The sequence below is a fragment of the Rhinopithecus bieti genome, unplaced genomic scaffold (assembly GCF_001698545.2).
Source record: "Rhinopithecus bieti isolate Rb0 unplaced genomic scaffold, ASM169854v2 scaffold_5179, whole genome shotgun sequence".
Classification (NCBI taxonomy): Eukaryota; Metazoa; Chordata; class Mammalia; order Primates; family Cercopithecidae; genus Rhinopithecus; species Rhinopithecus bieti.
This window is the reverse complement of record NW_016804741.1, coordinates 837-13,352: the sequence shown is the minus strand read 5'-3', so window position 1 is coordinate 13,352 and position 12,516 is coordinate 837. Positions and strand designations below refer to the sequence as shown.

Here is a 12,516-nt window from a genome sequence, read left to right as displayed (position 1 = left end):
AAAAAAAAAAAAAAAAAAAAAAAAAAAAAAAAAAAAAAAAAAAAAAAAAATCATAGCAGATAAGACAGGACCGTATCACCCTGGAATAATGTGTAATTCATGGTTGTAAGGCTTAAAGAAGCCGAGGCTTGAGCACATGGTAGCAGTATTATCATTACGCAAGGATCCAGACTGATCAGAAAGAGCCAAAAGCATTTGTATTTTCTCCTTTCATCATTTTACTTTACGTAGAAAATAATGTCTGAAAATGGCTCTGTAGTTAGAGGAATTGTGCCCAAACTTTGGATTCAGATGCCGGTAGAAATACTCCATGGAGCAATATTATAAGATGTTAATACAACATTCATAAGAACTATTTAAAGAGCCATTTGGTAGGCAGGTGCGGTGGCATGTGCCTGTAATCCCAGTTACTGGGGAGACTGAAGCAGAGGAATCACTTGAACCCCGAAGGCTGAGGTTGCAGTGAGCTGAGATCGCACTTCTGCACTCCAGCCTGACAGACTCTCAAAACAAAAACAAAAACAAAAAAAAAGCCACTTGGCCGTTTAAATGCTGTGTTAAGGTTGAAAAGTAAATACATGTATATCTTATATAAAATGTGTTAATTCTAAGTTGGTTTTCTAAATTACTATGATTCCATTATTGTAAGAGGGGAAGAAAGAGGGAAACTAAGTTTGAGGAGTTTTTAACTAAGGACCGTTGCCAAAAGCCATCTCCCTGTTCTTCATTGCTACCATTGATCAAGCTCAGTTTTAAAAAACACAAAAGGGCGGCTGGGTGCCGTGGCTCACACCAGTCATCCCAGCACTTTGGGAGGCCGAGGCAAGCAGATCACTTGAGGTCAGGAGTTCGAGACCAGCCTGGCCAACATGGTGAAACCCCATCTCTGCTAAAAATACAAAAAATAGCTGGATGTGGTGGGGCACACCAGTAATCCCATCTACTCTGGAGGCTGCGGCAGGAGAATTGTTTGAACCTGGGAGGCGGAGGTTGCAGTGAGCCAAGATCGCACCACTGCACTCCAGCCTGGGCAACAGAGTGAGATTCTGTCTCACACACACACACACACACAACAGGGGAAAAATGCTTTTTAAAGGAAGCTACTAGAAATATCCATGTTCCCTTTGACCATTTTGCTTTCATGAGTTTTCTGTCACAGGTTTCCTGCCAAGTTAATTGAAAGCCCAGTGGGACTAACATGCCCCCCTCTGCAAAATATTCTCCAGAGCTGCTGGGAATACCTCACAGCTACTGCTGCCAGGATACCACAATATTTCCCAAATACACTTGCAGCTGGAAGCAAGATAGAACGTTTCCTCTCTAGCTCCTTCTTGCCTGTGCTTTTCAAATAACCTCAGCTATGAATGGAGGGCTTAGAAATAAACAGTGGTCTCTTACTTGTTTGAAGGACCGAGTATCAGTTTTCACAGATGTCAGTGCTCGCATTGCAGGTGTGAGATGCGCAGAAGGTCTTTATGTTTTGTTATAAATCACATTGCATGTATGTGTTACAAATTCAAGGCCTGAGAGTCTGTAATGCTGAGTGCTGGGGGACGGCTGAAGTAATCAGGCTGCTTATCTTTAGTGCCACCTTTTGGATGCTTAGGAAATTGCCATTTTAAAGTAAATTGAATGAACATAGTCCTACGTGTCATTTCTACGATTAAATCAGTTCCAACACAGCTGTGTAACTGTAGAATGGTTTATTTTATTATTGCTGATCAAAATAACTATTATGAGTAACAGAATTCTAGTGTCTGGAAATCTAACAAGAGTAGTTTTGAGTTTAGAAGAATTAGCTCAACTGTCTTTAATATAAACCTCAAGGCCTTATACTTGAATAACAAATACCAAAGCAGTTTGACAACTTTGAAAACAAGTTAGTGGAATGTGCAAGATTTAGTTCGTGTTTATGCTGGCTGGACTTCACATACCCATATATACTCTGTGTTATTCATTTAAGTGCGCTTTTGCATACAACTGTCACCATCAACCTTGGCCCTTATTACAGAAATCTGTCAGCCTCATTTGAAATGTTTGCAAATGTGATTTGGGGGATGTAAATATAAAAGTGAGCAGCTCTGTGCAGATACATTTTTGTGTGAGGCAGAAGTCCATGACTGGAGTCACATGCAGAGGATGAACACTCAGGAGTTACGGAACCTCAAAAGCCTTCTTCAGGTGACTGACTGTCTCATGTGACTGGCATCGGCCGGTCAGACAGGGCCCCCGGGACAGTGGGCAGCCGTACTGACGATGAAGTGGAGTGAATCTGAGCACGTCCTCCAACATTCTTTCTTTTTATAGAAAACAAAGAAACCCAAGGCAGCAGAGTCTGTTTCAAAACCAGATGTCAGTGAAGGTAAGATCTTTCAAGCGATCCTTATTTTAACAAAATACGACTCTAAGGCAGTCTGCTAATATGTTCATGCTTTGTTTTGCATTGTTTTTTGCTTTGCCTACTTTGTTTCTTTTACAGAAGCCCCAGGACCATCAAAAGTTAAGACAGGGAAACCTGAAGAAACCAGCCTTGATTCTAGAGAGAAGAAAAACAACTTGGCTCCCAAAAGCACAGGTAGGTCCTGTTGTAGCTGTAGGGAGCTGTCTCGAGAAGGCTGGAAACCCAGGTGGCTGAGTCGAGGTTTCACGGGAGTGGGCGAATGGGAAATCCAAGCCTGTCCTGTGTCATGTCTCTAGAGAGCGCACTGAACTCTCTTTAGGGGGGTAACTAAGAAATATCGAACACACCCTCATCAGGAGCCCTGGCAGGATTGATGGGGTCTGGGCACAAATGCTAGTTGTTTAGATTCCTTCGAGTAAGCAAGCGCCTGGTGCAAAGCAAAAAAGGCTGTGCTGAGAACTGGCTCAGATGTTACACAGAGACTGTCAAATGGACTGTGGCTCAGGGCCTGCGGGGAATGCTCCCAGTTTCTTTACCCTTGGGGCTTTCGTGGGCTCCACGTGTGGCTCTCAGAGTCCCCTCTCTGCTGCCTCTTGACCAAGGATCAAAGTTTCTCCTAAAACTCACTCTCTTTAACTCAAAGAAAATACCATTTATTTCACAAAAAGAAAAATACAGATTGATTGTTATGAGTGTGTGATCTTGTCCTCTTAAGTAGCATCCAGGGAGGCTGACAGGCTCCTATCCCACTCAGGTTCCTGTGGGATAGGAACCCACTCAGGGATGGCCACTCAGGTTCCTGTGCTCATTTCCTCCCCTGGAACGCAGGCCCTGCCTCATTGGGACAATCTAAGTCATTCGTGGGGCTGGGACCAGCGTCTGCGACAGAGCAAGTAGTTGGTGGGACAGTAAATGATAGATGTGTCGTGCTGTGTCTGCTTTGCTGGAGTTGGCAATTAAGATGATGTCCATCAGCACTCACACAGCCAGCAAGAGAACGTCTGGGACAGAGTGACTGACACGCTTCCCTTCTGAGGATGCGAAGTTTAGAATCATCTTTATCCCAACCCTGACAGTTTTGGCTCTTCATTTTTCTAGCAACAAATGAGAGCTCTTCTGGAAAAGCTGGGAAGCCTCTGTGTGGAGCCGCAAAGAGGTCCATCGCTGACAGTGAAGAATCCGAGGCCTACAAGTCCCTCTTTACCACTCACAGCTCCGCCAAGCGCTCCAAGGAGGAGTCCGCCCACTGGGTCACCCACACGTCCTACTGCTTCTGAAGCCCACAATGCCACCGCTCCTGCCCCAGAAGGTTGTTTAGTTTCCACGTAGGCAGGTCGCTGTGCACCTCTGAGTGCACTGCTGTGTGTTCTCTCTAGCTCTGTGTCATAAAGCTGTCCTGGCCAGCGTTCAAGATGGTGTGGTCACTCTTGCTGTGAGGCGTGTGGGTTCCAGGGGGGACATGGGAGGGGCTGCACAGTGGCCCGAGGTCATACTTGCTTCCACCTGCAGGTGCATTTGGTCCTTTCCATGGCCAGGAAGCCCTGTGGGCTGCACTTTTTATGCTTGCAGTAACAAGAGACTCCAGAGTCCTCACTGGTGCAGAGTTGGCACATATTAACTACAATTCTAATGATTTTGCTACCAGCAATAAATTAAGTAGGCCAAGTGAAACTGGCTTTAGAAAGGATGGATTTCAAATACACTGTGCCCACTAGAAGCTTTGAAGAGCCTCGTCCCTCTGCTACAGCCCTGGGAGGAGCCAGGATCCTTGTTGGTCTAGCTAAATACTATTAGGGGAGTCTGCCCCATCTCATCATTTTGAAGATAGCAGAGTCTTGGTTGGGCACCCAGTGATTGGGTTCAAAAATAAAGCTGGTCTGCCTCTTCTCTCCTATGTGTTTTTATCTTTTCTACCTTCTGCTCATGCTTGGGTAAGAACGTTGCAGCCACTGCATTGGTGATTATAGGAGTCATTCCGTGAAGTCAGAGGAACCCACCCTTCTCTCCTCCAGCAGATGGTAAAAGGAGAATTGTACCCGAAAAGAGGTGCATTTTATCTGCCTATAATGTATGTTGACATCAATAGTTAGTGGAACTTCTCATGAGACTCCTAATGAAGAACCAAGAGCCCCAGGCCTCTGCGTGGCTTTCTGCACACGGTGGTATGACTGAGATAGGGACTGCTTCTCTAAACCAGACCCCGGGGCCCTGGGTTTCCTTCAGAAGCAGGAGAAGGACCTGTGGGAGGTGACTCACCGGTGGGAGGTGAGCAGGCAGCTTCTGTGGGAGACAGACACATGGGGAGAACTCCAGGGAGAGGTCAGCAAGGGAGAACCATGTGTGGCCCTGCTCTTTCTCAAACCCTGTGTGGTTCCCAGCTTCACAGTGATGGGAAGCTTTGGCCCCAAGGATATTTTGACATTGTGAGTATAGAGCATTTTAATAAAAATTACATTAAGTGATGAATTTTTGTCATGGACTTTTCCAGAACAAACCTGAATTAGCCATTGAATTTCCCCAATTTTCTATACAGCCAAATTCAACCATTTTCTCATTGTTATTTCCCTTTTTCTTTTCTTTTTTTAAATTTTGAAACAGGGTCTCACTCTTGTCATCCAGGCTGCAGTACAGTGGCATGATCATGGCTCACCATAGCCTTGACCTCCTGGACTCAGGTGATCCACCCACCTCAGCTTCCCGAGTAGCTGGGATTATAGGTGCACACTACCGCACCTGGCTAATTTTTCTATTTTTTGTAGAGATGAGGTTTCGCCATGTTGCCCAGGCTGGTCTTAAACTCCCGGGCTCAAGCACTCTGCCCACCTCGGCCTTCCAAAGTGCTAGGATTACAGGCGTGAGCTCCCCTGCCTGTTGTGTTATTTTCACAACAATCAGTTCCTTCTTCAATTGGATAACACTATTTTCTATCACTATCTCTTCTTCCCTATTTTAATTTTACTGAGAAAACTTCATCAATCAATCCTTTTAGTCACATTTTACTAATTATAGCCTCTGCCATCATGAGGCATTTTTTCTTTTAATGACCATTATTTTTACCAGGTTCAGTTTTCTTAATGTTAGCCTGAATCAGTTTTCTTTTGCATTGAGTTTATTGACTGTGTCCAGTTTTTTCTGGTAACTAAACCAGAAACACAAAACTTCAGCATCTCAAAGTCTTCTGCTTTGGGCCTCTCTGAAATAAACAGGCTGTGGGCCTCCCTCCAGCTGCCCTCAGGACTGTCCACGCAGGAGGGATCAGGGCTTCCTTGGAGATTTCTAGCCAGCCTTTAATATTTTGCTAAGGCACCACTCTTCAAGGCTCCTGGCCAGCATGAGGGAAGAAGGTATCCATGATCTGTGCTCCTGCTGGGCATGAGGCCTCAGTACACCAGCGGCTGGGGAGGGCTGATCATTCGCATTGCTTTTAGGGCTCACTGAACAGCCAAGCCCTTGACAGCCTTCTCCCCCTGGGACTCCCCAGCCACCCAATGTGATGGGAAGATGGCCATCCCCCACTTTATAGGTGAGGTGCCTGAGGCCCAAAGCAGCGAGGTAAATCGCAGTTCTGCCTGGCCACACCGCACCTTCTCCCCATTCAGTCCTTACCAAATGAAGGAATCGGTGGCAGCTCCGGCAGGCTCCCACCCAGGGTGCCGAGACCACGGGTTCAGGTGCTGTGCCCAAGAGGAAAGTGGAGCATCTCCTAGCTCTCCCTCCTCCCCTGTCCACCCCCAGGACCCGAGCTGCTTTCCACCAAGGAGGGAGCTGGGAGGAGAAAATTGAAAAGATGTTGAAATTCTCCAAAATAGCATCTATTCAATTTCCCACAGTACCAGGGGAACCAGCCCCCGATATTTCAACGTAGGTTCTTTTCTATTTTCCCTATGTGTCAGCCAGTCTGAGAAATAAAGAGAAAGAGGACAAAAGAGAGAAATTTTACAGCTGGGTCTCCAGGGGTGACATCACCTCGGCAGGTTTTGTCATGCCCCCGAGCTGCAAAACCTGCAAGTTTTTATTAGTGATTTTCAAACGGGAGGGAGTGTACGAATAGGGTGTGGGTCACAGAGAGCATATGCTTCAAAGGCAATAAAATATCACAAGGCAAATGGGGGCAGAGCGAGATCACAAGTCCAGGGTGAAATTAGAATTGCTGATGAGGTTTCATGTCCCACTGTGCACGCACTGTCATTGATAAACATCTTAACAGGAAACAGGGTTCGAGAGCAGACAACTGGTCTGACTAGAATTTCGTTCTGACTAGAATTTCACCAGGCTGGAATTTCCCAATCCTAGCAAGCCTGGGGGCACTGCAGGAGACCAGGGCATAGTTCATCCCTTATCTATGACAGCATGAGACAGACACTCCCACAGCGGCCATTTTAGAGACCTCCCCCTGGGAATGCATTCTTTTCCCAGGGCTGTTCCTTGCTAAGAAAAAGAATTCAGCGATATTTCTCCTATTCGCTTTTGCAAGAAGAGAAATATGACTGTTCTGCCCAGCCTTGCAGGCAGTCAGTCCTTATGGTTATCTCCCTTGTTCCCTGAAAATCACTCTTATCCTGTTATTTTAGGATGCCCAGATTTCATATTGTTCACACATTTTATGATTTGTACAGATAACGCAATCATCACAGGGTCCTGAGGCGACATACATCCTCAGCTTACAAAGATGATGGGATTAAGAGATTAAAGACAGGCATAGGAAATTACAAGAGTATTGACTGGGGAAGTGATAAATGTCCATGAAATCTTCACAATTTATGTTCTTCTGCTGTGGCTTCAGCTGGTCCCTCCATTTGGGGCCCCTGACTTCCTGCCACACCACAGCACTTCATTTCCAACAAATGAAATGAAAGCCGTGCCAAAATGAGTGAAAGGAACGCCACCCCACCCCACAGCCCAGACGGAAGTTTGGCTCAAAGATCTGATCTGCTTTCCCACTGGTTCTGCTCTATTGGAGAGTGCTCTAGACTTTTGAATACATATAGGAAAAAGTGATTACCCATTAAAGATGTGAACATTTCCAAATAACAAAATCACGTGGCAAAACTGAGCATTTCTGTTGTTTGAGGCCATTCCTGTAAACCACATGTTTGCCCCTTACTGCTCCATTGCACCACAGCCACCAAACTTCCCAGCTGACTTAAGACAGAGGCTGGCTGAGCGCTGTGGCTCCTGCCCGCAGTCCCAGCACTTTGGGAGGCCGAAGCAGGAGGACTGCTTGAGCCCAGGAGTTTGAGACTAGCCTGGGCAACACAGGGAGACCCTGTCTCTACCAAAAACTAAATAAAAATTATCCAGACCCTGTCTCTACCAAAAAACAAAAACTAAAAATTATTGAGGCTGCAGTGAGCCAAGATCATTCCACCGCACTCCAGTCTGGGTGACACAGCAAGACCCTATCTCAAAAAAATGACACAGGCTGTGTATGGACATGGGGGCCCCTGAAAATAATTAGCCATCCCTCAAAGCTGCTGGAATGGGGAAGACTGGGGACAGGGAGCAGCACGATGCCAAGGACAGACCTCTAAACTGAGGTCACAGGGTGGCCCAAGGCCCTGGTTATCAGGGCAGCTGCCTCTACAGTGGGCGTAATTCCAAGCAGTAGCTGCCGAGCTCAGTGGGCACTTGTAAGAAGAGAAGTGCCCGTCTTCTGATCAACCCGGAGATTTGATCTCTCTCCGTCTGCCCAGACAGTCTCTGGCAAGAAGCCCCAAGCCCCAGCCGACACTGTACCACACTCAGGGAGGAAGAAACTGTGCAGCACAGCCCAACACCATTTTCCCCTTTTGGTTTTCTAAAATAGTCTTGCAGAACAATTTTTTGTTTTTTCTTGAGAGAGAGTCACACTCTGTTGCCCAGGCTGGAGTGCAGTGGCGTCATCTCAGCTTACTGCAACCACTGCCTCCTGGATTCAAGCGATTCTCCTGCCTCAGCCTCCCGAGTAGCTGAGATTACAGGTGTGCACCAAAACACCTGGATAATTTGTTTTTATTTTTAGTGGAGACAGGGTTTCACCATGTTGGTCAGGCTGGCCTCAAACTCCTTGACCTCAGGTGATCTGCATGCCTTGGCCTCCCAAAGTGCTGGGATTACGGGCGTGAGCCACCGCCCCGGTCATAGTCTTGCAGAACTACTTTGTCACTCCACAGAGCTCAGTACTTTAAGGCACAGCGAAGGTGCCCAGCAGACCTTTGATTATTTCCTATGCAGCATAAAGTTCTGCTCCTCGGGAGTAAACCTGCAAATCAGAGCCTTCCTCAGGAAGACAGCTCTACAGATGACCCAGGGGAACAAGTACAAGCCGTGCGTTCCAGCACCCAGGATTTCTCGTTTCATGTCATTTTAAAGAACTCATGGGTTCTGGTATACTGTGGAGTTCTAGGTTTGTTCCCAGCCTTGGCCGCAGTTGTCAAGCCGACTGTTCCTTCTCACTTAGGGGATTCAGCCCCTTCCCATTTTACCCACCAACTCCTAATCATCTCCCCCGCTCTACTCAACCATCTTTTTCTGGAAATTCTTCCTGAATAACCTAGTGTAGAGCAGTCCCCTCGTACTAGGCTCTAAAGCTTCCTTTTCTTATCACAATTTTAATCAAAGTATACTCTTGTTTTTTTCCTCCTGAGATGGAGTCTCACTCTGTTGCCCGGGCTAGAGTGCAGTAGTGCGATCTCAGTTCACTGCAATCTCTGCCTCCCAGGTTCAAGCAATTCTCCTGCCTCAGCTTCCCAAGTAGCTGGGCCTACAGGCATACGCCACCATGCTGGGCTAATTTTTGTATTTTTAGTAGACATGGGGTTTCACCATGTTGGCCAGGCTATTCTCGAACTCCTGACCTCAGGTGATCCACCTGCCTTGGCCTCCCAGAGTGCTGGGATTACAGGTGTGAGCCACCACACCCGGCCCAAAGTATACTCTTAACCCAGGGTGGGCACACACTGCTACGATCAGTGATGGTGTGAGGTAATAGTGAGTGGTGGGGACTGTGGGGGGAATATGGCCACAGACAGGATGGTTTCACTTGGCTGCAGCAGAGACTGGTTCTATGAGGGTGTGGACCCAGTGTTTCTGGACCTCCCATATTTTCAAAGGAAGCCAGAATTTGGAGTTTTAAAGTGAAATGCCCCCCAGTATTTAAGTACTGACAATTTTTAAAAACAATGTAGGCCAAACAAAACACATAGGTGGGCCAGGCGCGGTGGCTCACACCTGTAATCCCAGCACTTTAGGAGGCCAAGGCAGGTGGATCACCTGAGGTCGAAAGTTCGAGACCAGCCTGACCAACATGGAGAAACCCCATCTCTACTAACAAAATTAGCCAAGCATGGTGGCACATGCCTGTAATCCCAGCTACTTGTGAGACTGAGGCAGGAGAATGGCTTGAACCCGGGAGGCGGAGGTTGTGGTGAGCTGAGATCACGCCATTGCACTCCCGTCTGGGCAACAAGAGGAAAACTCCGTCTCAAAAAAACCAAAAACAAAAAACCACATAGGTGGCTCTGAGTTTGTAGGTAGCCTGTGGTTTAATACCTTTCTCTCCCATTTAATTCAGCTCCATGGGGTACATGGCATCTCCCTCTGCTCATCACAATGTCTGCATCAAACAATGAAAAACAAAAACATGATGGCCTCTCCATCAAAAGCTCCAGGTTGGAAAGAGTCTCCTGGCAGGCGAATTGGCACCCCGTCAGATTGCCATCCCTCTATTTACCCAATTCCTCTCTTCGTTACTGCCTCTGCTGGAAAGTGCCCCCATCTCCCTTTTTGAGTTTCTCGCTCTGAGGCACGCCCTGGAGCCCCCCTGTAACCTCTTCCTGAAATCATCACAATGTACCAGGGTGGCCTCAGGGCTCCAGGGCCTCTGTTGACATCACCAAGGGCCTGGCACAGGTGGCCCCAGTCTCCAGTTGCGAGGGAAGCAACCGCATTTAATGAGCATCTGCCTTCCCCATCTCTGCTCACCATTGTGGATGTGGATGCTGAAATGGTTCCTGGTCCTGCTTCTGTGCCTCACCTGCAGCTATGCCTCTATGTTCTCTTTTCTGAGAGAGAAAACTAGCGAACCCCAGGGGAAGGTGCCGTGCGGAGGGCACTTTCGGATTCGGCAGAATCAACCAGAGCACGCCCAAGGCTGGCTTGGGAGCAAATGGCTCTGGCTTTGGTTTGTTGTTGTGCTGTTTGTGATACTGAAGTATCAAAGAGACAATGAGAAGAATAAGTTAAGGATGGCTCCATTTTTTTTTTTACACCATATTGATTCAATCTCAGGAATCTCAGGGAAACGGGTGTTCTAGTGAGTCTAGGCAGGACTGTTACATATAATGAACCGACCTCATGGTCCTGGGCAAAGCTGGCAAATTCACTTCCTGATGTATCCTTCGTGAAGACAATAGTCCCCAGATCCACAGATACTGGGACAAACAGTGGAAGATGACTTCTGCTTACTGGCTCATAGATTTTCTGGTTAGATGGATTTTTTCAAATGTAGGATAGATTCAAGAACTTATGGTGTGTTTCAGAAGGTCAAAATTATTTGCAGGGCCAGATTCACTGTCCCTTGCTTTTTAAATTTTTGCTAGTGTTTGACTTACTACCAAATCCTGAGCTAAATGGAAATGGTATCATTATCCCAACAAAATATGAGACTTGTGCTGAAGAGATAAAGGTGTAAGGTAGTTTGAGCTGGTCCTCAAAGTGACCACAAACAACTCTTTCAGGTAGAAAGGGAAGGGGAGAGAAAGTGTGTTCTCCCGTAGAAAGGACCCAGCACTTCATAATACTGTGCCCAAACTGATTAGAGCAGGGATCGGCAAACCCTTCCTGTAAAGGGCCGGGGAGGGTGTGAATATTTTCAGCTTTGTGGGCAGTATGGACTTCCTTGCAACTACTCAGGTCTGCCGTTGTAACATGAACTGTGTCAAAATCAGCAAAGTTCACAATATTACTGACCTTAAGTATCTTTCTTGACAGAAGCAGAGTCCTCCTGGCCTTCGAGGCGGCCAATTTCTCTCCATTAAAGAAAAAAAACAATGCTTCCCTCAACAAAGACTGTGCATTCAATACCTTACACGAACTCGACGTGGCGCTTGCGAGATTTGTGTCTGAAGTGCGGAGTCTTAAAGGTGCCATGGCAACAGGCAATGTCAGTAACCTCAAGCTTCGAAGGTCAGAGACACCCACACATCCACAACGTGTCATGATCTATGACATATGGGGAGAAGAAAGCTCTAGCTGAATGGATTTGTGTGTCAAAGTAGGAGAGAAAAAAGTTGTGTTAACAAACTGTATGCAAACTAATAAAAGTATTCTGAAGAAAAGAACTTCCACATTTGAGATCTTGCTTCTTTTTTCACTAGAAGAAAAAGTGAATGTGAGACCAGCAGCCATAGCAGTGATGGTTTTGTTTTTGCCTCTCTCACATCCTCTTAGAGCTGTGGGTGGTGAGAAGAGCACCAAAAGCTACATAATAGTATGTGATGAGCTTGTGCTTCTGTGCAATGGCTGCGGGTGGATGACGGAGCTAGGGAAATCTAGGATAAGATGCTGACGTCATTTCCATACAAACTCTTGTTCTCTATAGTGTATCTATTTGTGCAAGATACAGAACTGCTTTTTATCTTTGATATATTACAAAAGACGGCTTTAATGATAGTTTTTAAATGGTAAAATGATTCAGTTAGGAGGGGTGTATTCTAGAGTCATCTGATTCTCTCACAAGAGTCCTTTCACTCATTGCATTTCAAAGGTTCCATATATTGATTTTTCCTTCTACCAAACCAGCAGTTACATTTGTCAATAGTTGGATTTAAAAAAAAAAAAAAAAAAGGGGATGACACAGAAGAATCGCTCGAACCCGGGAGGCAGAGGTTGCAGTGAGCTGAGATCGCACCGTTGCACTCCAGCCTGGGTGACAGAGCGAGACTGTCTCAAAAGAAAAAAGAAAAAAAAAAAAAGGAGAGGCTGGGCACGGTGGTTCACACCTATAATCTTAGTACATTGGGAAGCTGAGGCAGGAGGACTGATTGAGCCCAGGAGTTTGAAACCAGCCTGGGCAACACAGTGAGACCTCTTCTCTATTATTTTAAGTTAACAAAAAAGAAAAGGGAGAAAATTCG

At 46.4% G+C, this 12,516-nt stretch overlaps 2 protein-coding genes across 2 annotated transcripts in view; both read left to right on the top strand.

Moving 5' to 3' along the window:
• RTF2 (replication termination factor 2) overlaps positions 1 to 4,291 on the top strand; it is a 52,552-nt gene extending 48,261 nt beyond the window's left edge. The window contains exons 7-9 of the mRNA XM_017870345.1: positions 2,308 to 2,362; positions 2,480 to 2,575; positions 3,500 to 4,291. Of these exons, the coding sequence (XP_017725834.1) occupies positions 2,308 to 2,362; positions 2,480 to 2,575; positions 3,500 to 3,678 (330 nt within the window). The 3' untranslated portion in view covers positions 3,679 to 4,291. The remainder of the gene's footprint in view (positions 1 to 2,307; positions 2,363 to 2,479; positions 2,576 to 3,499) is intronic.
• A 6,014-nt stretch (positions 4,292 to 10,305) lies between these two features.
• Positions 10,306 to 11,716, top strand: LOC108528508 (protein FAM209B-like). Its single transcript, XM_017870346.1, has 2 exons — positions 10,306 to 10,619; positions 11,372 to 11,716. Exons 1-2 carry the CDS (start codon positions 10,333 to 10,335, stop codon positions 11,634 to 11,636), a joined length of 552 nt encoding a protein of 183 aa, XP_017725835.1. The 5' UTR covers positions 10,306 to 10,332; the 3' UTR covers positions 11,637 to 11,716.
• Positions 11,717 to 12,516: the final 800 nt, after the last annotated feature.